The sequence below is a fragment of the Drosophila rhopaloa genome, unplaced genomic scaffold (assembly GCF_018152115.1).
Source record: "Drosophila rhopaloa isolate 14029-0021.01 unplaced genomic scaffold, ASM1815211v1 contig_178, whole genome shotgun sequence".
NCBI classification, from domain to species: domain Eukaryota; kingdom Metazoa; phylum Arthropoda; class Insecta; order Diptera; family Drosophilidae; genus Drosophila; species Drosophila rhopaloa.
Genome location: NW_025335059.1, coordinates 3814580 through 3839176, shown reverse-complemented (window position 1 = coordinate 3839176; position 24597 = coordinate 3814580). Strand labels below are relative to the sequence as shown.

Below are 24597 nucleotides of genomic sequence, written 5' to 3'. Positions count from 1 at the left end.
TTTCTCGTTATATAACAAGTGGTTTTTTAAGGTACAAGCAAAATGGGCAAGAAAATCGACAGTCCTAAGAGCTCCAGCAAGGATTCAAATGGCAAGGAGGTGACGGAGTACGCCGTAGACAAGATCATCGGCTTCGGTTTGCTGTTAAACCGGAAAGGCATTTGTATTTATCATATCTGTTATTGAAATAAAACAAGAAATCAGGGCGAATCATATTTATTAGAAACCGTAAATTAGTTTCATTTCGTTTTTCTGCTCTTTACTTTTAAAAATGTTGTAATTTCGAACTGGAAAACAATATTATTAAAAAGTCTATAGAATTCAAATTTTAGTATTTTATTTTATTTATTTTTTTTTGGTTTCAATTTGTTTTGTCAATTGATTTTCTAACAACTCTATACAAAAATTGTCCTTTCTTAGTTTAATCATTTACATAGATTAACTTAGGGGTAAACTATAGTTTTGTAATGCTATTTAGGTGCTAATATTACAACAAAAATTGTATGAATGTTGTTGGTTCGTTTAATGGAATTGTTGAATGCGAAAACTGAGTCGAAACATCAGCTGAGAAAACGTAATGGTTTATATCCATGAGCCATCCATGAGCTGGCTTTGTAAATGCTTTGTTTTACTCGCCCGTAACTTAGTTAGCTCTTTGTACTATTTTACTTCTGAGGCTTTGATCATGTGTTCATTTATCGGGTACGCTTCTTTCAAGTCTTATTGGTTTTCGGATCGATCTTGTTTCATTTGGAATTCGGGTTTGGCTTACAAATGTACATACATCTTACTTACAGCTAAGCACATAGTATACAAGTTTTTCTCTGCGTGTAAACTATTTACATACCGAACCGCCTTAAAAAATAACCATATTATTAATTGACTGAACTTTCCGACAATAATTGTCGGTTTTGCTGAGTTTTTATATATATAGTACAGTACATACAAAAGTTCTATAAAAATCCGCATTTTACCTCGCATACGAATACTGGACCGGCAAGTTGTTTGTATGTGTGATTTTTCAACTTTCTTAAATTTAAGCTGAAAATGTTTGTAATACTCAACAAAAGGTGGAAACATAAACCTACTGTTTACATTTCGTTGTCAAAATAATCGTTGTGTTGCACATTATTTTTATTCTACGACTACCCGTGGAGTCATTTGTCAGAAATGCATTGTCAAGTTCCTTATCAACTGAAGGATAAAATTTCATTTGTCAGTAGGAGATCAAATCAAAAATTACAGCTCAATCACCCGAAGGCTCAAGTCTGGAAAATAATTAACATGCTTCATGCGTCGTCAGTGGAACCTATTGAGTTATTTGTTCAAGCGTCAGGAGAAACGGACTCGAAGTATCGTCAAGTGGAACAAAATTTCGGATGTTCGTGAAACATAATTAATAAAGATTTATTCGAGAAGCGACTAAAGAAAAGATTCAATTTTAGCGAAGGCAGAGGGGACAAGCTCTCCTCTCTTTTTCAGTTGGCCCATGCTCGAAACGAGATTTAAAATCAAACGGCAGCCAAACTGAACTACAAATAAAGGGGGTATTGAATAACAATTTGGGTTCTACACAAGAAACCAAAAACTTAAAACTGATATTCGATATTGAATGTTGGGGGGACTTAGGGATAATGTGTAAGCGTAGCATGGGTTTTCTTAAATACCAAAGACCTAGCACTAACTGATTAATGTAATGGGTTGGGGGCTGTGCCCGCTCTAGATGATGCGGTTGACCAGTGGCATCTTGCGCCTGTTGTATGTGGGCAGATGCTGCTGTGGCTGTATGACCTGCTGGACCTTGACCTTTTGGCCATACTGCTGCTCCAGCTCTCCAGCCGGACCAATCGCATAGTTGATGTCCACGCGAGCCCTCTTCAATGGCGGCTGCTGCTGGTGGTATCCGTCGTTGGCATTCAAATCAGCGGGATTCAATTCAATGATGTGCTGCGCCTGGCCGTTGGCGATGGCTCGACGTACCGCCTCCTTGTCGTCCTCAATGTCGATGGCATCGTACAGTTCGTCGCCCTGAAGAATAAAGGGCTATTAGAATACACTACTTAAAAGGGATAATTTGCCAATCTTACCTCAATATCAAAATCGCTCCTTTTCTGGCCAAGCAGTGCATGGTTGATAGGCAGGTTATTAGACTGGTTGCCGTTGACATGGGAACGGCGCTCTTCATTGGCCTCAAACTCCTTCAGCATGTCTTCATCACCATCCTCCTCAGCTTCTTCGTCCTCCTCAACCAGCATGGCATCCACCAGGGTGTCTTCAAATTCATGCTCCTCCAGATCCGAGGACTCCTCGATTTCCGACTGAGAGTCCAGCTCCACATCCGAGTCCGCTGATCCGTGCTTCATCTCTCCCCTTTCCAGGGACTCCAGGTGCTGAGGATAAACCATGGCGCCACGTATGGCAGCCGGATCCTTGCGAGACCACTTCTGCACCTCCTCGTCCATCTTGTTGATCCGCTCGGGATTCATGGCCCAGCGGCAGCCCTTCCTTTGGTTACCATTCGTGGCTGGCCTTTCGATCTTCTCGAAGCACTTGTTCAGCGACAGATTGTGTCGCACACTGTTCTTCCAGCCACTGGGGGCATTCTCAAAGTACGGGAAATGCTGGCAAAGGAAGCTATAAATTTCCGAGACCGGCAGTGATCCAGCACGCGAATTCTTGAGGGCCAAAGCAATGAGGCAAGAGTAGGAGTAGGCGGGCTTGGGAAACGGACTGCCCACTGGCGGCAGCTTGACCTTTTGTTGTAATGGCTTTACCAAACCGACACCAGCTCCATTGGTGTTGTTATTCGCTATGTTGACCAGGTTGCTCACATTTCCCAGAGGAGAAGAGGCCGATGAGGAGGACATGGATGAGGGCGAACCCAGACTATAGTTGCTATGCATTTGATGATGCGGCGAGTTGGCCGCCGAGGCAATGCTCTTTGGTGTGGTGCTGACCTGCAGTCCTCGTTTGTTCGAGTCCTCTCGCTTAAGGCCCATATTGGATCCCGCTCCTGGCGAGATTCCTGTTGGTGACTTGACCGAAGTGGTTTGCTTCAGTTTCTGGTAGGCGGCACTATTGGCAAAGGTCAGACCGCCGATGCCTGGTGCCAGTTTAATGGTATTGGTGGCTCCACCTCCCGCGGTGAGCAGTGTGGATCCCTTAGCCTTTCCCAGCTCCTCCACGGAATTGGGCACTGGACTGGATTGGGCTTTGCGCAGCTCTGTGGCCAAATCCTTGCGCACTGCATCCACGGCCGAGGAATTCCGACGCTGAAGCACCGAATTTGTGGCCATTGTGGCAGGGACTGTTGTTCCTGTTCCCGTGACCACGGATATCTGCTTGGGAATGTGGGCCATCACTTGCTCCCGCCGCATGGAGCCTGCACTGACCTTCATTTGGGCCGGCGAGAAGGTCAGGTGGGACTTGTGCTGATCCCTCTCGGCATTGGGAGACGAGGGTGCAGCTCCCGATCTTCCCTGAGTGCATGTGACTGTCTTGCTTCGCTTCGGCGAAGAAAATCCAGATCCGGAAGACGAGTTTATCAGCGGCATCACGGAAATGGGATTCACACAGGCCCCCAAATCCGCATAGTAATCTGTGTTGGACCAAAAACTGGACGACGAACCCATCCATTTGGCGGTGGGCGAGGCGTGGAGTGAGCTGCTGGTCAGGAAATTCGCATTGGCATTGTACGAAACTGGCAGGCTGCTGTTTCCGCTGGCCTGGTTGTTATTGATGGCGGATATTGCCTCCAACGTTTGGTCCAGGGATAAGGTCAGGTCGCTGCTGGAACTGCCCACCACATTGGCGATCTCGGCGCGAATGTCTACGTTCAGCATCTCCTGCATCGAGTCGGACACGTAAAAGTCCAGCGAGGGTCCAGCCGCATCCTGCAAAACGGAAGTGACATACATGTTAGTTATAAATTCAATGCAGCTGACAGTTGTGTATTTTTTATGAATTTGGCTTGTTAAGATAAAGGACTATAGTCCTAATTATACGTTAGTGCGAGCAAGACAAACATATGAGTTTTCAATTAAGCAATAAATACACAAAATTGCAAGATGTTTTAGAAAAATACTAGCTAAATTAATTGTGACATTGATTAATATGCTGGTATTATAATATCATTGACAATGCTTATTAAGTTTATTTTTAAATCTTTTTGGCTGTAATACACAAAAAGAAAAAAGTGCTGATTTCAGTGGAGGGAATCCGTTAAATTTTTTTAAGGAGTTCTTTTATTTTAAGCACCTCAACGTTAATATAGCGAGCTAAAAACTTTTTGAAACTGAAAATTACAAAATTTAAATTTGCTATTGAAAATAAGAGGAAGCCCCTTAGAACGTTAATAGCAGCTTAGCTAATGTATTTTTTCAATTTAGTTTTACAATATATAATGAAATTAAACTTGGAATAAAGTTTTTGAAAACGGATATATCCAAAAAAAAATTCGATTCAAGAATGGAATAAACTTTCCATGGTATAATATTTCATTTTAACTTAGCTAATGTATTTTTTCAATTTAGTTTTACAATATATAATGAAATTAAACTTGGAATAAAGTTTTTGAAAACGGATATATCCAAAAAATTCGATTCAAGAATGGAATAAACTTTCCATGGTATAATATTTCATTTTAACTGTATCGCCATCCAAACAGCTACATTTGTATTGTCAATTCTGCTACGCTTAGCACAAATCAAAACATAAACAAATCCAGAAACATGTACTGAAAATTTTCCCGCGCTTTGATTTTCCTAAGAACAACTCGTAGGGATAAAATTCCTTTGCATAATAAACATACACACATAGGCATACACATGTATATGTAATAATGATTAAATCTGTAACACAAGTCGCCCGAATCTGGGTCCGAATCTGATATCCCCGTGCAGATACATATGAAAGTGTGGATATGTATGCGTTTTGGGGATCGTTTAAGGTTTCATTTTCTATATGAGGCACAACCACCAACAACAGCAACATCAACGAAAACAACAATAATAAATGAGGGACCACAGGAGCAAACCAGAGTTGAAAACCAGTTTTTTACGCGCCAAGGCAGGCAGGCTGAAAAAAATAAATAAAAAACATAAACAGGCGACAGGATAGGGAAAAGGTGGGGGTTTGGAAATTCTGTAAGTTCCAAACAGCACGCCCAACAACAAAACAACGAAAATAACTCATGTTGCAACACCAGAACCAGTACAACAACAAGAAAAATCATCAGCAAAGTCGGCAACATGTAAACATTTTTTTTTTCGAGAGTCTGCAGTCGGTGCTGCATACATAAATATGTGTATGTATTTATGTAGGTGTATGAGTGTACAAACATTCAAAACATTGCAATTAAATACATTTATGGTCCCAACAGTAGTGTTTTAAAATTAAACACTCATTAAAATAAAAATAAATTTTGAATATTTTTAATTTGATAGAGATATTAGATCTTGAGAGCAAATAAATAAAAATTCTGTACATATGATCTGTATGTATATAACTACTAAAATTATAAGACATAGGTTTGCAATATTTTTTATAGTCCCTTTTTATCGCGTACTTTTCATCTAAAGCCAAATTTTATAGCTATTATTTTGCCGCTCGCTGTATTTACACAACATAAACATAAACAAAAGTGGGAGGAAAAGGAGTCGATGTCCAGGCCGCGAGAAGGCCACACAATAACAACTCCAACAACAAAGGCGGTGACCAAAAACCGGATATCAGAAAAACTGAAAGTTTTATGCAACACAATTGAGGGGATCGCGATTTGCATTATAAATGGGGCCTGGAGTGGCGAATGTTTCCTCCCCCTTCAAATGAAGTGACTCACTTTTGGTCACCCAATATCAAAATATTAGATTTAACTTCAGATCAGACATACACAGATACATCCGCCAGTGGATACAAATGTTGCGGCAGCATGTTGCAGAAAAGAGTACAAAATACAGCAAAAGGGGGAAAAATACAAATATACATACATATTTATATATATACTGCAGACATCGAGGGAAAAAGGAATTAAAGCCGTACAAAAACAAAAAACACGGAACTTTGCTTGCGCTGTTCGCTGTTGTTTTTTTTTTCTATGTGTGCGGCGAAGTTGAGAGAGAGCGAAAGAGAGGGTGAAAACATAGAACGCACATAACAGAGCTGCCACAGAGGCGAAGTTGCGAGCTCTGTTGCGCGTACAGTAGGCAACAAAACATGCGGCGAGTTGCTGAGAACAGAAAACAAGGCGGGCAACAGCGACAACAGAAACGAAGCAAAACCAAAGGCAGCAAAAACATGGCAAGTACTCTTGCTTTTTGCTGTTTTTGCCTTTGGGCATTTTAATTTTTTGCACAGCTCTGTTGGAAAAGTAAAGTATGATTTTGAGGTCTTTACAGTTTTTGGGCAGCTGTTAAAAGTGGCGCTTCTGTTAGATAAAGAGTGACAGAGATGGATAGAGAAAAAACGAGATGGGAATAAGAGCAAGAGGGAGTTCAATGTCAAGGTGTCCTTGAAGCACAAAACACTGACCTGACCCCAAAAAGAGAGGAACGGGACCATTGGTGACCCCAAACAGGACGACTTTTCTGTTTTTATTATGCGGCGGCGCTGAAAAATCGATAGACAAGAGCATATAAATACATACGTAGTCATGTACATTTACATATATCGGGAAGATAGAGAAACAGAGCCCGCCACACGAGAATGATAAGTTGCATAATTTAGCAGGATATCATAAATTGGTGCAGGCGCATGTTCTGAGTGTCCTCTATCAAAGTGAGATGGCACTAGTATGGGGGTTCCCCAAAAATTGAGCACCTTTTTTCACCCAACCCCTTTAGCCCGCCCCCAATTCACAGTCCCATGTGTCTGTCGGAATAATCGGGATGTGAGGAATACCAAGGGGTGGGAGGAGGATGCTGGGGATCTTTGTTTTGCCAGTTTAAAACCTCAAGTGCCATTCAAGTGCTTCCGCCCATTTCCAGGTTCCCATTGAACCCACTATATGCGATTGAAATACACATGGGAAAATGTTGATTTTTAAAACCAAGAATAAAAAAGTATTGCAGAAAAAATTATTGTCAAATAAAGATTAATATGAATTTCGGAGACCTTTACTATTCTGGACATTTTTAAAAATAAGAAATTATAAATAATAAATTCTTATATTATTACAAGTCTGGTTTTAAAAAAGCTTTTTGGCCTTTTTAACTCAAATTATCACTTATTAAACTTAAATATTTTTTTAACGATTGATTCTTCAAAAATTTTTAAAATTAGAGAACATGATTTTGTCCTAAAGTAATCATTTTTTCTCCCGAGTGTTTGCTTTCCCAACCTTGCAATGGCTTTACACAATTCCAGTCACACTTGCAGCCCCTGCATCTGGTGCATCCTGGCCGAAACTCAATCGAATTACCTCACGGCAGGTGTTTGCCCGATAAGCGGACGAGGAGACCAGGGCCAAAGGTCTTGGCCAGCGGTTTGGTTTGAGCCAGTGCCAGTAATTGTTGCTCCTCGAAATTCGAATCCAGCCACCATGCAACATGCAACCCATCCGATAAAAGGGAAACTCGGAACAGAGAAGTCAGTCGGGGAGTCAGGGAGCCAGAAGAAAGGAAACAGAAGACTGGGACAGCTGGCAATCTTCAGCAGCTGGCACTTCTCTGCAGTTTCTCAAATTTTCAATCGATGTGTATTGACTGGCGATAAGAGTCAATGGAACAAAGTGTCCATGATTTTGTTTAATTGATATTTGAAAGAGGAGTATTATAAGTACCCAGCTATGAGTGAGCGCAGACTTTGTTGATCTAGGGTAGATGTTTGGATAAGAAGTTCTTAATATGAAATGTCCATTAATTTCTTCCCTATTGTGAAAGGCTATGGAATCTGCCAACTGAATGCTTCCTTCATAAGTCTCTCCTATATTAAGTCTCTAAAATTATCATTCAGTTTTTCTTTCTTGATAAATTAACCCAATTTGTATATAAAAATATTATTTTTTATTTACATGACTTTACAATATTCAATTAAATCTCTTAGCCCTTTAATAATTTTTACCAGTTTATCCCTCTTTTACCATTTTTCTCAACTCCATTGCAAAACCTTAAATAAAACCAATCGGAACATGAAATACCAATTTCATAAATATTAAAACCAATAGTTTTAGTAATGCTGACAACATAAGAATGAATATTTATTACTATTGTATTTTTTGCAATTCAGACAAGACTCAACAACCCTTAGCTCTTATCTACCCCAATCGCGAAATATGAATCACCAATTTCGTTCAGATTTCATGCTGAATTATGCGATCTTTTTGGCAATTTCGGCAACCCCTTTAACCCTTTGCCGGCAGTTAACCCCCATCCGCCTCCACCCCCGCAGCCATTAATTGAGCATTACAACCGAAATAGAACGCAGATGATATGATATTGCTCGGGCCCGTAGACCGCTCCATAATGGGAGTGATGGAATGATTGAGGGTTTCGCTCTAGGCCCCTTTTTCCGTCCGTTTTTTCCCTGCTCAGCTCGGTCCCCTTCATCCTCCCCCTCCTCATCACCAGAGTGAGTGTGTGTGTGTGTGTGTGTCTGTGTGATAACCTTTTGGTCTGCCCTCTGTTGAATTGCGAGTTTCCAGTCGAAATTGGAAGAGAATGGGCAAGGGGAAGAGGAAGCAGGCTCAGGCAGCTGCAACTCGGGGGTTGATAAGTCTCTAGTTCTGTTCTGTTGCTTGCGGTACAGTAAGTGATCGATTGAGTGGATTACAAAATAGAAAACCAAAGGGTTCACATTACATTACAGATGGGAAACATTTTAATTTTATTTTTTTAAACTATTTTGTAAGATAAGTAATTTCAATAACGGTTACATCTTTTTTTAGGTTAAGTTTTGTGATTTGCGAATTGACCTAAATATAACAATTACACGATATAAGGGCTTAAATTTGTTCAAAAGAAAGTATAAAAGTCACATTATCGATATACCACTGTACCTTTGACTGTAGTTTTCTATGCTTCTTCCTGTTGTAAGTTGCAATTCTAGAATCATAAACTGCTTTGGATTGCATTTGCCAACGGAAAGGAAACTTCCTGACTCTAATTAGTTTACTGCTCGGGCCGCTGGTGCAAGGAATTGCCATTTATCACACCTCTTTCATGGGGTAGAAAAACGAGAAACGTGTGCGGGTGAAGGGTTAATAAATCCTTGATTCCAAGAGCCCTAATAAATCAACCGGCTTTCGAATGCGGCGCTCAGGAAAGCCAGTAAAAGGCCTAGCCAAAGTAAGTCACTTTCAACCTGCCTTTCTCTACACCACCCTTCCTGTTTCGAACATATTTTTTCTTATTTTTTGCCCCCCTAAAAAATTGTCGAAAAAATGAGCCGAAATAAAAATGCATTGAACAGGCGAGCAAAGTTCACAGCAAGCTCTTTTTGGCCATCAAGGGGATTAAAGGAAAATGCAAAAGTTGTCAGTAAAACTTCGACAAGGCCTACAGCACAGCCCCCTGCTGCTGCTGCCTCTTTTTAACCCCTGCCCCATGCCCCGAAAAGTTGTTGCTGCTCAGTTGTTTCTGCTCAGTTGCAGCTGCCTGTTGGCCTTTTTAAGTTGTGCAACGAACCAAGAAGCCTCTGAAGGTATTTTCGTCCCTTTCTCGGCAGGACTCGTCACTCGGAATTGTTCCGTGTTTTTAGTATTTCCTGCATCTGCCTCTTGTCTTTTGTTGCAACTCGCATCTTTCTCCGCCTTTCACCTAGGAATTGGAATAACTCTGCTGACACACAGCGAAATAGCGAGGAGTTGGCAAATAAAGCAGGAACAGGAGGAATCCCTCACTCAGGTAGGCCATTCAATTTATCCTTGGGCCTTTCTTGAATGCAATCTTCCCTGATGTCATGAGCGCCCATTTATAAATTACTTTATGGTGCTGCAATATAAGTCGCTTGCCTGAATGCCCGGCCAAATCCCTACCAAAAGGTATATATATCCCTAAGTCGTAAATCGTTTTTAAATCTCTTGGTTAGCGGGAAGTAAGGCAGATTCCCTGGGTTATTTCATTCATTAAGTGCATGTGTTTTAGGAAATCAGAAATCAGCATTTGCAAAAAGTTATTTTTAGCCTGAATATCCATTTGTCATCTCTCTTTTTGGGAAAGTTTGCCTCCGAACGACATTCGTTCAGTTTAGTTTCTTGGGCTAATTAGTTGGTTTTGGGAAAGTATCTCGCGGATTCAATAAATTAATTTTTTTAACAACTAGTTAAGACAACTTATTATGAAAAATATCATTGCTTCTTTTTTAATTCTTTGTTATAACTTAAATGTTCTTTATTTTAATTTTGTTGTCTACAAAATTTAATTTGTTTTATTCCCTGGATATTAAATTATTATTTTTAAGCATTTTAAATATGTCTCGAGTATACAATATATTGGACAATTCCGTGGATAATGTTGTCCATATATAATATTAAAAATTTCTTATTCAAAAATATATTATATAGACCTTGCGGTCTTCGTTTGGCTTATTTCTGAGAATAAAATTATAAAATATTTTAAGTTATAAATGTAGTTTGATAAGATATTTATGAACTCTTTCTCAATTTTGGCACACTTTATATGAATTTTTCCCCCAAAAACTGAAACCTTCTTTCAGTTCCTGTGTGAGTTGGGCAGGCGGTTGGGGAACCAAAAAAAAGTGGGCACGTTTGTCTGTGTGTGAGGGCCGTGAGAAAATCTATGCGGCATACAGATGGGCGCTCATATTCGGCAGCAGAACGAAAACAGACAAGTGGCATTCCTCCCACAGCCCCTATATCATTCTCTTTCTCACTTCCTCTGCACTTTGGGGTAGGTACATTACCACCCCCCGAAACCCACTGAAAATAACCCCAATGAAAAGCGCGTTGAACTTTGAAGTTTCTTCTTTGTTGCTTTTTTGCTTTGATTTTTGTTTTACTTCTTTCTTTTTTATTTTTTTTGCCATGTTGCTGCAACAAAGGTTGCCGAAACCTAAGAGAAGGAAGAGAACAGTGCGAAAGAGATGGACAAGGTGTGAGAAAAGCTTTTGATGTGAGAACTGTCGACTGTTGCTTTTTTGTTTTCTTTTTATTTTGTTTTGTTCCCACCCAAGATAAAACGTTGTATTTGGTTTGCTTTCCTTTGTTCCCCTTCGCGCACACACAAACACACACCCATTCGCAATTCGCAATCGCAACACTTGTAGATTGTGCGCATTTGTGTGTGCGGAGTTTTGCATGTTGCATTTAACAGGCGCACATGTTTTTCAAGTCAGTAGTTTTGAGTTTCCATCTCAAAATATGCTAACTTTGCTGGAGGTCAGTTCTCCTGTGGGGTTGTCAATTTTAGCTCAAACTTAAACTTTAACCACATAAAATGACCCAAAATCATTTGCCACTTTGTTGCCGCGGCTAAAACAGTTAAAAACCAAGAGGTTCGAGGTGAACGCTTGGCCTTCAAAAAGTTTAAAACGCAAAAGCTGAAGAAGAGGCCCCCAGACGAAAAAACTCAGCGAACCAGCGGAGAAACACACTAAAGTACTCAGGGTCACAGTTGCGGCCAAGAAAATAGCACCAGGATCCCATTAGCCACCTATTTTAAGCCTCTCCTAATAACAAAATACAATTTTTTTAATTTTCCGTTGCAAAGTATTCAAAACTCTACAGCAAACAAAATGAAATCGTTTAATTGACATTTACACACTGCGGTTGCAAATATATTTCTATTAATTTTTAAATTCAATTTTTTAAAAATCCTTCTAGCCCATTAATAAAAAATGTTGCAAAAAAATTTCCTTGGATGTCATAAATACTAAAATTTATTTTTAAAAAATAAACATAATATAAAGGAAATTTTCCATGTTCAAATGTACTTATAGCAATATTTTAACCAAGCCTTATTCATCGGACTAACCGGACATATAACGCTGTAAGTAAAGATAAGCAATTGGCTTTCAAATTGAGGCTTGTAGAATGCAATTTTTATCTCAATATACTTATACATTTATATTCGGTTTCAGCAATTATAACCAACTATCCATAATATTAAGTTTAAGCTTTGCTATTGTTTTAGCCATCACTGTGTGACAAAAAATAAATAAGCCACATAATTGCGCATGACTACAACAAAAGAAAGACTTATACTGGTTGAATTGAGTAAAATTATTTAGGAATATTAATAATAATAGGAGTAAAACAATACTGAAAGTCTCCTACAACAAAAAGGAATTAAAGTTCATTGCTGATTGACTAGGATTTAGTACAACAGTCAGTTAACAGAGGTGAATTCTTTAGCTAGCCAAGTTAGTAACCTCCAACAAAGTCAAGACGAGGAAGTACACAATCTCCGTAGAACTACTAGTCCATTATTTATTATCGGCGCTGTCTGTTCCGGTTGTAATTAATCATCCGTTCATTGAACAAAAAGCGAAAAGGCAATATTCAAAGCTTAACGATCAAATGTAAGCAAACACAAACGCACACACTGGCGTAAATAAATGGGGGCGAATTCGAAATTCAAAATTGCACGTTAAACGCGGCGAGGGCGAATTGCAGAATCAACAACAAAGCTTTAGAGCGAGCGAGGTGGGGAATAAATGGCTGCAGGGGCGAGCGAGATAGCGAGTGGAACCAAAGTTTCGCCGCGAAACTGTTCATCGTAGTGGTGGGTTTTTCAGGTGGGAATGGGAACGGTTGGGGGTCTGGGGAGTGGAGACTGAACGTTAAATTCAAAAATCCGGCGATAAACTTGCGCCCGTCTGTGTGAGCACACGCGTATGGGTGTATGCGTGTTTGTGTGGCCGGCCGGCAAAATGTTTGCAAAAAGTTATTACGCTGTTTGCTCTCTTTTCCTTACCGCATATTTGCTGAAGAAACCCTCGTGTATGCCGCTCGAATAATCCTCCAGTTCGAACATTGTGATATTTTTTGTTTTTAGCATGCACTTTTTGTTTTGATCGATTCCACTTTGCGCTTTTTCGGTCGTCCCTCTGCTTCTTCCAGGAACCGTTGAGTTAAACGGTATTCGCGCACAGAAAGCGAAACAGTGTGAAACAAAAGCAAAAAACACCGTTGTTTTCTTAGGAATGAAAGATCTATGCACTTTTCGAATTATATTTCCTGCAGAAGGACCCACCGCACATGGCGCTCGAATTATCGCAGTTATCAGGCGCGCACAATTAAAAATACCGGTCTCGGTTTCGAGGAGCAGCAGTAATGTGCAACCCTCCGCGGTCAAAATTCGAAAGAAAAATGAGAGCATAAGAGACGGTAGGAGAGAATGAGAGGCGTATCAGTGTGGCCAAGTTCAGGTTTCGAAAATACCCTAATATTACATTGCAACGCAAAAGCCATTCATGGTTGTGGTCTTGGAAAAATGTAGTTGCTGGCAGATAATTTGAATTAAACCCGTTAGAATTTAGAAAAACCAAAATCAACTAGGTATTGCGAAGATTTTCCTTCTTATATCTAGATTTCTAGGAGAAGGGGTGTGGACTAGCCTTTTAAAACCCTCAAAAAACTAAATTCCCGTGTCCACCATCTACTTTGAAAGGGTTACATTTTTTAAGTTTTCTTTTTAGTTACAGAATCAAATGTAATTACTAATTTTACAAATTTTTTTGAGCACTGAATATAAGGACTGAATATTTGTTTGTTACAAGTTCATAGTGCTCAAAAACTCTACAAAAATCAGTCAAGAAATTTGAAAAAGTATTTGCAGAAATAATGCTGTTCGAGATCAAATGGCTCAACTCGCATAGTGCCGGAACTAGTCTTAATAAACTCGATAGTGGGCTTGGCCACAGCGACGTAACCTGCATTCGTGCGAATGCCACGTGTCTTCATTGGCTTTTGCGTCTTGGCCTTCTTTTGGGCTTTGATGGCCTTCTTCTGAGTTTTGATGGCCTTTTTCTGAGCTTTGATGGCCTTCTTCGAGGTGGCAGCCGTCTTGTGATCCTTCTTCGAGGTGGTACCCGTCTTGTGGTCCTTCTTCGAGGTGGTACCCGACTTGTCGTCCTTCTTCGAGGTGGTAGCCTTCTCGTGATCCTTCTTCGAGTAGGTACTCGTCTTGTGGTCCTTCTTCGAGGTGGTAGCCTTCTCGTGATCCTTCTTCGAGGTGGTAGCCTTCTCGTGATCCTTCTTCGAGGTGGTACCCGTCTTGTGGTCCTTCTTCGAGGTGGTACCCGACTTGTCGTCCTTCTTCGAGGTGGTAGCCTTCTCGTGATTCTTCTTCGAGGTGGTAGCTTTCTCGTGATCCTTCCTCGAGGTGGTAGCCTTCTCATGACCCTCCTTCGATGACTTTGGGGACTTACCGTGGGAACTCCTACGGCGCTTGCACCTCTGGCGCAATCCCATTTCCACAGCATCCCTAAACCTGCCCTTAGAAGTATCCGTTAGGCTCGGCGAACGCTTTCGTTTGTTACCCCGTCGCTCGTCCTCTGCCACCAACGATTTTTGATTTGAATTAATGATTTGGTTACGGGGCCTTGGACGTAAGATCCCAGAATCGGCATTAGTTTCCATTTTAGGAATACACCATTTTGCCTTTCGACCAGATGACCGTTTTGTATTCTTTGTGTGCTCAATGTGTGAGGTCTTAAAGCGCTTGGGCTCTTGAACAATTTTTTCAGGATCCTCGGAAGAGTTAGAAATACGCTTTCTTTTGTTGTTCTCTCCCCACTTCGACCTACCGACAATAACAACTGGATAATTTACTTCTTTCGCAGAAGTTTGAGCCTGTAAATAAGGAGATACCTTGTTTTCTAATTCAGCTTTGAGTGTATCCGAAGTTCTCTTAGATTTCACCGATTCTAAAGGTGACTTCTTCCTCCATATCCGGTTGCACTAGTGCCTTTTGTCGAGTTAATGTCAACAGGGGCTGGCCCATCGAGAAACAGAGCTTCATTTGCAGATTTTTGAGTCTGGAGAGAAGATTCCTTGTTTTCTTCATCAAACTTTATCTTTTGGTTAGTCTCTTTGCCGTGGGTACCCTCTGTATACGACTTACCCACGGATTCTTTCAATGTATCCGCACTAAGTTCAGATTTCTCAGATGTCGTTGATTTTAAAGGAGATGGCTGCAAAGCTAACTTCTTATCGAGTTCCACAAGTGCCTTTTGCGAGTTACTGCCACCAGTGGCTGGCACATCTGCTTCATTCGCAGATTTTTGAGTCTGGATAGAAGATTTCTTGTTTTCTTTATCAAACTTTATCTTTTCAAAAAAATTAATTCTATTTTAAAGGTGCTAAAGCCTTCTTATCATGCCACAAGTGCCTTTTGAGTTACTGCCCTCTGCATATGTCATTCTTATGCCCTTAGAAGATTTCTTGTTTTCTTTATCAAACTTTATATTTTTGTTAGCCTTTCTTTTCCCACTTCCACATTTACTCACGGGTTCTTTCAATGTTTCCAGACTAAGTTCAGATTTCGTAGATATTGTAGGAGATGGCTGCAAAGGTAACTTCTTATCGGGTTCCACAAGTGCCTTTTGCGAGTTACTGCCAGCAGAGGCTGGCCCATCGAGAAGAATTGCTTCTTTCGGGGATTTTTGAGCCTGGAAAGAAGGCGATTCCTTGTTTTCTTCATCAAACTCCAACTTTTTGTTAGCCCCTTTGCCGTGAGTAACTTCTGTATATGTCTTCGCCAACTTGACTCGACATTCCTTCAATGTATCTGGATTGCGTTCAGTATTCTTTGTTACGGTCGAGTCTAAAGGAGATGGCTGCAATGGTAACTCCTTATCGGGTTCCACTTGTGCATCTTTCTTCACGGAAACGTTTTGATCAAGTGGCAATAATGGACCTGGTGTGCCCGAAAGACCGACAACTGGGAACGATAGCGAAGTGGACCGCCTCTTGGGAAAGCCCCTGGTAGTATCAATGGGCTTCGGCTCTTGCTTTAAGGCAATCTCGTCTATGGGCGTGAGCTTCTGGGCCACGGATCTGGCCGAAGTGGGCCTGCCCCTCACCACAGAAGTGGATGCATCGGTTGTCAGGGTGGCGCGTCTAAGGCGCATCGGAGTCCTAAGGCTCAAATTGGGACTCCCTGCTAAAAGGGGGAAATCCAATTTATCTTCAAAAACCTTGCGACTTGAAAAAACAATGCATAACTTACCAGGTTCAGCCGTAGATTCCGAATTCAACTTAAGTGTCTTTTCTAAAGACAAGCGAGTTTGAGATCGAGTGACCGACATTTTTTTTTCGTTAATTCAGAGAAATAAGAAAGCTGTGCGAAGCGGCTGAAACAAGTCAGAAAAGTGAAGAATTGGGGAAACCAAGTTTGACGTCTTTGAAACACCAGCCTACTATTCCAAAAAAAAAAGAATTATTAGTGTTGGGGATTATATCAATTAGTGTTGGGTTATACAAACAAATGTAAATGTATAGCCCTTAGGTAACGCTTTGCAAGTACTTACCTTACCCAATTGAAACAAAGTTGTATTAAAATCAAACACCCTTTTGGTGTCAAACTTATTTTTGTGTCATCTACAAAATTTAAGAATGTATTCTTTTTTTATTTTTATTTTATTTTAAAATTTTTTTCCATTTCACACATTACCAAAAATTTGAAATTGAAATCTCTATAAGTCTACATAATTGTTTTTAAGGATTTTTACCTCAAAACCGATAAAAGAAGTTTATTGATAACGAAATAATGATAGTGAAAGTATTCATTATGACTTTTTAACATAATTAGTAATAATTATACATAATTACATAAAATGTATCAACACCGTGTAAAAAAAAACTGCAGTATTTTCAGTTTTGCTTAATATGTCCGACAACAAATTGTTTAAGATTTAACAAACAAATTTATTTCTGATGTAAATGTAAATAAGTAATGTGTACTAAATAAAAGTTTCATTATTGACAAGGCGTGGGCAAATTTCGTACCAAATATTTAAAAGAACAAAAAATACAAAAATTAAATTTAATTTGGCAAAAGGTAAATGAAAGAAACAAAAATTGGAGTAAGCATTATGTACACTGGACATATCCAACCCTTAATACTAGTGTTTCTTTCGGCCAAAGATCTGCTCCTTGAAGCGCAGCGCCGACTGCTTGGCGGGATTGCTTTCGACCTTTGATGCCTGGTGCATTGATAGCTTCCTTGGCATCCCCTGCGGTCCTGGCATCGGAGTACTAAGGTTCAAATTGACAGGGCCTGGTAAAAATGGGAAATTCAATTTAGCTTCATAAACCTTGCGACTTCAAAAGCGGAGAATAACTTACAAAGTTTAGCACTAGATTCCGAATCCAACTGGGGTGTCTTTTTTAAAGACAAGCGATTTTGAGATAGATTGATCGACATTTTTTTCGTTAATTCAGACAAATTAAAAAATCTTTACGAAGCGATTAAAGCAAGTCAGAAAAAAGAGGAATTGACGTCTATGAAGCACCAGCCTACTATTCAAAAAAAAAAGTTAGTAGTGTTGGGGATTATATCCATTAGTGTTGGGTTATCCCACAAATGCAATTATTTTGTACCTTAGCTAAAGTTTTATTAAAACAAAACACGCATTTGGTCCAAACTTATTTTTGTGTCATCTACAAAATTTAAAAGTGTATTCTTATTTTTATTTTAAATTGTTATTACAAATTATTTTCCATTTCATGCATTTTCAAACGTTTGGAATGAAACAAATTGAAATTTTGATAAGTCTGATAATTGTTTTTAAGGATTTGGATCCTTAAAACCGATAAAAGAGGTTTATTGACAACGACAGTGTTCATTATGACCATTTAATATACCCGGAATCAATATATGGAATTACAAAAAATATTTCAGCACCCTTGTTAAAGGCGGCAGCACTTTTACTTTTCCTTAACATGTCCGACAACAAATTGTTTAATATTCAACAAAAAAATTTATTTCTGATGTAAATGTGAATAAGCGATGTGGAAAAAGTTTCATTATTGACAAGGTGTGGGGGAAATTCCATAACAAATATTTAAAAGAACAAATAATAGAATACTCAAATTCAATTTGGCAAGAGGTAAACTAAAGAAACAAAAATTGAAGTATGGATTGTGTGCACTTGACATTTCCAACCGATAATACTAGTCTTTTAACATAGTTATCCTAAGACTTTCGCGCAAAAATCTGCTCCTTGAAACGCAGCGCCGACTGTTTGGCAGGATTGTTTTCGACCTTAGATGCCTGGTGCTTTGATCGCTTCCTCGATATCCCGGACGGTCCTGGCTCCTCGCGGAATCCATGCATTTTTGGTGTGGCAGGCAGCTCGCGGAAGTACTTCTGCTTGGGAGTGCACGGCTCCACGCGCATCATACCCGAACTGGTCTTAATTAGCTCTATTTTGGGTATTTTTTGAAGCGGCTCGGTAACCACCGTCACATAGCCAGCATTCGTCCGAATACGATTCACTTGGTGGCCGTGGTTCTCCTCATCGGAACTCTTTACCGGCGATATTTCCTGTGGCTTTTGCTTTTTCTGGTGCTTCTTTTGCTTGGCGGCCTTTTTGTCCGCCACTGGCGGCTGTGGCGACAATTTACGCGAGAGCGCACGAGGCTACATAGCAAAATTTAGGGATTATGATGTCTAGTTTGACAAGAAAATTTCATGATAAACTTACCTCTCCATCTGTGGCTTTTGGAGGCGCCAGCAGATTAACAGCATGACCCACAGCCTGCCGTGTAGCCTGCAGGCGCTTGATATCCTTTTTGAGCGGCGGTGGCTGCTTGGAGGTTCTCGTTCCCGCTGCTTCTATGTCAGAGCTAGTGGTTGCTGAGGCTTTGGGAGCTGCTTGCTGAGCCTGTCGCTTTGGTTTTTTTTGCTTTGTTCCCGTGGCAAGGTGCTAAAAATATATACCAGTTTAACATTAGTTAAGTAATACTCATACACTCTAAAGACCTCGGGCCTCACCTGTTTCTTCTCCTTTAACTTAGCCTCGTTGGCTGCCTCGAGGAGGTTGTGACAATATGCTAAGTAATACTCGACATCCTTTTCATTTTTGGGCGGCGCCTTCTCGATGGGTTTAGTAGTTTTAACTGACTTTGGACATTCCTCGGGCGGCTGCTGTGCTTGGGACGGTTTTTGATCCTCTGGTGAAGGTTCCACAGAGTCGACTGCTGTTTCGGGCAATTCCTCAGTATCTGTTTTTTCTTGAGAATCCTTCACTATAGTTTGTGGGGGTGAAGATTTACTACCGTCTATATTGGGGACTTCTGCATCCGAGATTTCACCCTCGGAAGGCTCTTCTTGGGCGACAGCCTCTGTCTCGGGATCCTCCTCCAATGATACGGTGGAATCATCGCGTGAACTTTTTATGCGCTTGCACTCGTTCTGGATTTCCATATCCTCCAGATCATCGGGAGCGCCCGATAAGCTTTTTGACAAGCGCTTGCGCTTATTCTTCTGCCTTTTTTTTCGGCAACCATTTCGACAAATGATTGCGAGGGGCAGAAGTCACTGCCAACATTGCCACGATCACTGCGGCGTCTCAGTTTCGGCTCCTTGGCTGCCAACTCGGGACTTGCTACATACAAAGACTGGCGACGAGACTTCTTGGAGCGGATTGAACATTGGTTCCAAGTGGCGCAGATCACTAGAGGCCAACTCGGCGAACAAAGCCTCTTCATCGGCAGATTTTGACGATTTTTGGGTTTGTAACGATGTGAATTTTGTAACAGGTGAAGCGTCTTCGTTTTTAGCTTTCTCATCTGCATCGGATTCCTCTTTCTTATCAGCTTCCTCGAGTTCCTCCACTTCATCGGAATCCATGATCTCATAGACACTTCTGTTGCCCTTGGCGCTAACCTTTTGCGGCTCCACCACTTCGTCGTGATCCGAAGAATCGACCTCCATGACGCTCAAGTCCAGACGAGTTTCTGTCTTGTTGAATCTTTCAGACTTGTTCAATTCATTGAGAACGACTTGGCGGGATCTCTCCAGCTCGGCTTCCGAGGTCGAGGACTTCTCTTCGCTGGCGTTCATCATTTGGGCAGCCTCGCTCAGTTTGCTGGCGTTGGAGGAGCAGTTGCTCTGGTTTTTGGGCTTCTCCGCTTTGCTCTGGTTTAACTCCTTGTCCTGTACTTCGGGCTCCTCTTCCTCACTTGAACTAGCCATCATAATGCGGCGACGCTTTTTTCTGGTCTTCTCTGTGATTTTTTCAGGAGAATCGTCCTCATCGGAGGAGTAGCAGAGTTGGCCCACTTCCTCCTCTTCGATTTCGTTGTCTGAGACTATAAAGGAGTCATCGCCTTCAGATTCTTCTGGTGTTGACTCCTCGGTGTCCTTACTTCCAACGGACTCTCCATCATTCGGAATTTCGTTTTCTTCCATCTCTCGTCTCATCGAACTGTCCATCGAGTCTCCAGACTCGTAATCTTCCCCAGCCACTTCAGCTTCGAGGTCCACAAACTCGGACATGGGTTCGTCTTCTTCGTTTTCCTCTTCGCCTTCTCTTTCATCCACTTCGTCTGAGCTTTCTAGGCGAGCAAGTATTTTGTTCTCAGGCTTAAGGGGTGAAATGTCGGCTGGCTGGACTATATCATCCCTAGCATTTTTCGTTTCCACCTCATCGAAAGACTTGATGGCATCAATTTGGGGAGGCGCTGGCTGCAATTCCACCTTGCCGATGGACAGCTCGAGCGGTTGATCCTTCAATATGGGAGTGGAACTATTTCGCCCCTTTTGCAGGGCTATTTTTACTGGAGTCTCCGCCTTTGGGGTGAATGTTCGGCAAACTGGCACCTTTTCGCGGCCGGGAGTTTTTGGAAACCGTGTTTTTTCGGCTTCTAAATCATCAGAGGCGTTGTTAAAGCCTACAGATTTCTTTTGTTCCTGAGAAAGGGGAGCCAAAATACGAGATTTTATACCGGGAGTTAGATTTGGTAGACTCAGAACATCGGTTATCTCGACTTTGCACTTATTTTCTTCTTCTTCCATTGTTTTATTTTGCGGAGTTCCTTCACTGCCTGTAATGTTTTCTTCAGCTTTTAAGGCTTCCGGAGAAAATATGGGCTCATCCATGTCTAAATCTATAATCTCATATTGTTCTTCTTCCAGGACTGGTGCATCGACCTGCACTTCAGCCTCGACATGCGATTCTTCTGCATCCAAAAACTCTTGCTCCTCCATGGATTCGTCTTTATCTGCAGTTTCTTGCACTTCAACAAGTTGAGCCTCAACAAGAGGAACCTTCTGCGGAGTTTCGATTTTCTGTTCAATACTAGGAGCTGCCTCAACTGGTTGAATTTTCTGAGGATTTTCAATTTTCGGAGCTGCCTCAACAGGAAGAACCTTCTGCGGGGTTTCAATTTTCGGAGCTGCCTCAACAGGAAGAACCTTCTGTGGGGTTTTGATTTTCTTTTCAATTTTAGGATCCTCAACAGGTGGCACCTTCTGCGGAGTTTCGTTTTTCTTTTCAAATTGTGGGATCTCCCGTTTTTCTTCTATCTTTAAAGATTTGCTCGAAGCCTGGATTTGTGCAAGTGTGTTAAATGTTTTTAAGAATGGAAGTTTAGCAGTATCTTTCAAGGAATCCTGATTAAGTTCGGTTATTTTAGATTCCTCAGAAGAAAGCGTTTCAGCTTTATTTGTTTTCCCAGCAGATTCCTGGGGAGGTGCCTTTTCCTTGACTTCGTCCGGTAAAACCAATTGCTTGGATACCTCTGCCTTTGTTCCCGAGACTTTGGCCATCGACATTTTCTCCAGCCTGACCGACACCTTTGGAGTGTTTTTGTTTATGGTCTTTTCTCCCTTGGCCTTTGCCAAGTCTTCCAGGGATGTGTTTAGATCACGTGAAGTATTGCTGGGCGATCGAGTCGCAATTGGGGGGGTTTGCGACATGGAGCGCGTCACCCGCTTCTCGTCACTCAGTGTGGGCGTGGCTGTGCGTCTGGGCTCCTTGGGCACGGGACTAGCACTTGGCTTCCGCTCCAGCTTGGCGTTGGCCTGACTGAGTACCGGACTAGAAGTGGGACTGGGCTTTTCCAGCTTAATTTCCATCTCCTCGGACTCTTCCGTGAGCGTGAGCTGTTGTCGCACGGATCTGGTATTTTTGGCCGGCGTGCGAGCGGTCCTCTTCACTGAAGAGGGCGTGATCGGCTCGGGAGTCTCGCCGCGTGCCAAGGAGGCGCGTCTGGTGCGCGTCGGAGTCCTCACATCCAAAGTGGACGAGTTCAAGCGAGTGCGGCGTGTGGCACGTGGCGAGGCGGTTCCTTTTGAAGGGGGAAATCAAAGTCTTAAGGGGGGATTCCAGGACATGGATAGAACCTCCACTTACCTCGTTCTGCCGCCGTATCCAATTGAGGAGTACTCGGTCGACTGTCCGTTTCCAGCACGGACAAGCGGCGAGTGCGTGCCCGCGTGACTACCATTGTGGTGAAATAGGCAAAAATAAATAATTCAGGAATTTATTAACTTTGTTTTAGTTGGGGAACTTAAAAAACCAGGCGACTTGGGAAAGGGAGCTCTTAAAAATGGCTGACTTTGGAGCACCGACTTGCTTATCCCGTTGCTTTTTTTTGGCAAAACCAACTCACCGCGTTTTCCATCGTTATTCTCCGTATTATCATCCATTTGGCCCGGCTCTATTGTTTTCGGCACACAACAATAACTATAAATCAAGAAAGGTTTAAACCCGCAGGCTAATTACAAAGAAAAAGAAACGAAGACTTAAAGACGCCGAGCCAAAAATGAAATCAATTTACATGTGCCGCTTTACGGCGTTCTCCAACACTTTAGGCGGCTGTTGCGCATTTGTGCGCCGGCCGTTAAAATTTAAACTATTACAGCTTTTAGGTGGATCTTGTTTGGTTAATAGAATATTCAATGATTCTGTCCATAATTTATCTGATTTGAGAAACATTTTACTGATAAGTATTTATTTTAATGGTAAAAACAGGCAATAGTTTCCTCTCTTTTGATGTTATGCAGCACTACTGATTTTCGGCTGGTGATCGAGAGGCCGTTATCTTTAAACCGGATTTATCGCTACATCTAAATTTAAATGATGACAGCCGCTGGTGCTCAATTATTTCCGCCTTGGGATATGTTGTAATGGACAGTGATTAATTTGAATTTAAAGCCATAACCGTTGATGGCTAAATTGAAGTAAAGCATAAGAAAACACAAGATTATTTTAAATCAAGTGTATTAAGACTTGATAACAAATATAGTTTTCATTATCTTATCTACACACATCGTATAGCCCGATTTAATTAACTAAATTGGTTTTATGGCTTCTTACTGAATGCCTAAAATTTAAAGGACATTTTACAATTATCAATGCTTTAAAAATGCGTTACGATTATAGGTTTATCGATTGCCTGTGGTATTTTATTTAAAATATCCTTCTCATATTTCATTTTTAATCTTCATATTTTCAACTGTTATTATTATTATTATAATATATTAAGAATATTCGTTTAGTAGTAACAGCTATTATTTTACAATCAGCTATTGCTAAGAAAGTCTTATAAATTCATAGGGATCTGAGCTTCAAAGCCAAGACCCTAAACCATGTTTTGCTTGGCGAACTCTGGATTAAACTGGCTATTATACTTCTGGACTATCCTAGGCGTGGGAGCTGGCGTGGATGCTGCACTGTCGGCCACCGCCGGCTCCTTGGGCGCGAAAAGAGCCTCGGAACGCTGACGTTCCGCTGTCTCCCGTCGCAAACGCTCCTTTCTCAGTCTCTCCAGCTTTTCGCGTTTTTGGCGTTCGGCGGTCAGCAGGCTTTCCTTGGCTTCCTTTTTGCTCTTGAGACCCTTGTGCTTCTTGTGTTTGCTATGCTTCTTGTCCTTTTTGTGTTTTTTTGACTTCTGGGATGGTAAAGGTTCTGACGGAGGAGTGGGTGTCCTTTCACGTTTTCTCTTGGTGGCGCTTTTGGCATCCTTCTTTTCCGGCGGCAGCAGGGCATTGATGAGGGTCAGAGGATCGTGGGCTAGCTTTTGCTTGAGATGAGCCTCTGTAACAGTGGGATCACCCACTTCTGGACGTTTGGGAGCCACCTCGTACCAGCTGCGCACTTTGAGCGCTTCGTTGGTGTCTTGCCCCAAGTAGGTGAGGTATCCAATCTGCTTCTCGTACTTCTCCTGCTCCTCCTTCTGCTCCTTTTCTAGGTCTTTATTGGTGGTCTTTACATGGCTCTTGTAGTCGGCAAAGAGATCAACTCCTTTCGTTGGTTCAGTACTGGACTCCGGCACATCTTGGGTTTCCTTGGCGGAGGATACTTTCTCCGGCAGACCCGACTGACGGCGCAGAAAGTTAATGCGTGCCTCGCTCTCCTACATATAGGTTTTAGTAGAGGAACTTTTAGATACATTTAAAGATACCCACTGCGAATTCCAATTTGTCCTGACGGATTTTCTCCTCCGCTGCGGCAGCCGCTTGATCCCGACGGACACGGGCAATGTTTTCCTTGGTACGCACATGCCAGCTAAGGAATACAAGGATTTAAATTGGCATTTATTGTTTAAATAATATTAACGTACCGTTTTTTGGGTAAAATATTCATTTTTATAATAAAAATAACACAAGCAAATTGTCTAGATATTCGATTGGCTCGATAGGTACACTCGATTGTACATAAGTATCGGTTGCTCAGAGTAGAGTTGCC

At 41.4% G+C, this 24597-nt stretch overlaps 4 protein-coding genes across 4 annotated transcripts; all 4 read right to left on the bottom strand.

The window, feature by feature from the left end:
* Window positions 1–320: 320 nt before the first annotated feature.
* Window positions 321–13270, bottom strand: LOC108037466. The gene is made up of 3 exons (XM_017114040.2): window positions 12870–13270; window positions 2088–3893; window positions 321–2028 (listed from the first exon to the last, which is right to left on the bottom strand). The coding sequence occupies exons 1-3, from the start codon at window positions 12951–12953 to the stop codon at window positions 1720–1722; spliced, it is 2199 nt and encodes a 732-aa protein (XP_016969529.2). The 5' UTR covers window positions 12954–13270; the 3' UTR covers window positions 321–1719.
* A 1553-nt stretch (window positions 13271–14823) lies between these two features.
* On the bottom strand, window positions 14824–16246 carry LOC108037454. The gene is made up of 3 exons (XM_044458973.1): window positions 16128–16246; window positions 15390–16061; window positions 14824–15161 (listed from the first exon to the last, which is right to left on the bottom strand). The coding sequence occupies exons 1-3, from the start codon at window positions 16204–16206 to the stop codon at window positions 14824–14826; spliced, it is 1089 nt and encodes a 362-aa protein (XP_044314908.1). The 5' UTR covers window positions 16207–16246.
* Window positions 16247–17860: 1614 nt separating this feature from the next.
* LOC108037465 (protein slender lobes) lies at window positions 17861–22688 on the bottom strand. Its single transcript, XM_017114038.2, is given in 7 exon segments — window positions 17861–18542; window positions 18607–18828; window positions 18897–19402; window positions 19405–19537; window positions 19539–22195; window positions 22261–22347; window positions 22520–22688. Coding segments are annotated over 7 exon segments (4089 nt in total). The 5' UTR covers window positions 22557–22688; the 3' UTR covers window positions 17861–18095.
* Window positions 22689–23289: 601 nt separating this feature from the next.
* On the bottom strand, window positions 23290–24576 carry LOC108037458 (leukocyte receptor cluster member 1 homolog). Its single transcript, XM_017114032.2, has 3 exons — window positions 24473–24576; window positions 24318–24417; window positions 23290–24265 (listed from the first exon to the last, which is right to left on the bottom strand). The coding sequence occupies exons 1-3, from the start codon at window positions 24493–24495 to the stop codon at window positions 23492–23494; spliced, it is 897 nt and encodes a 298-aa protein (XP_016969521.2). The 5' UTR covers window positions 24496–24576; the 3' UTR covers window positions 23290–23491.
* Between the last annotated feature and the right edge of the window lie 21 nt (window positions 24577–24597).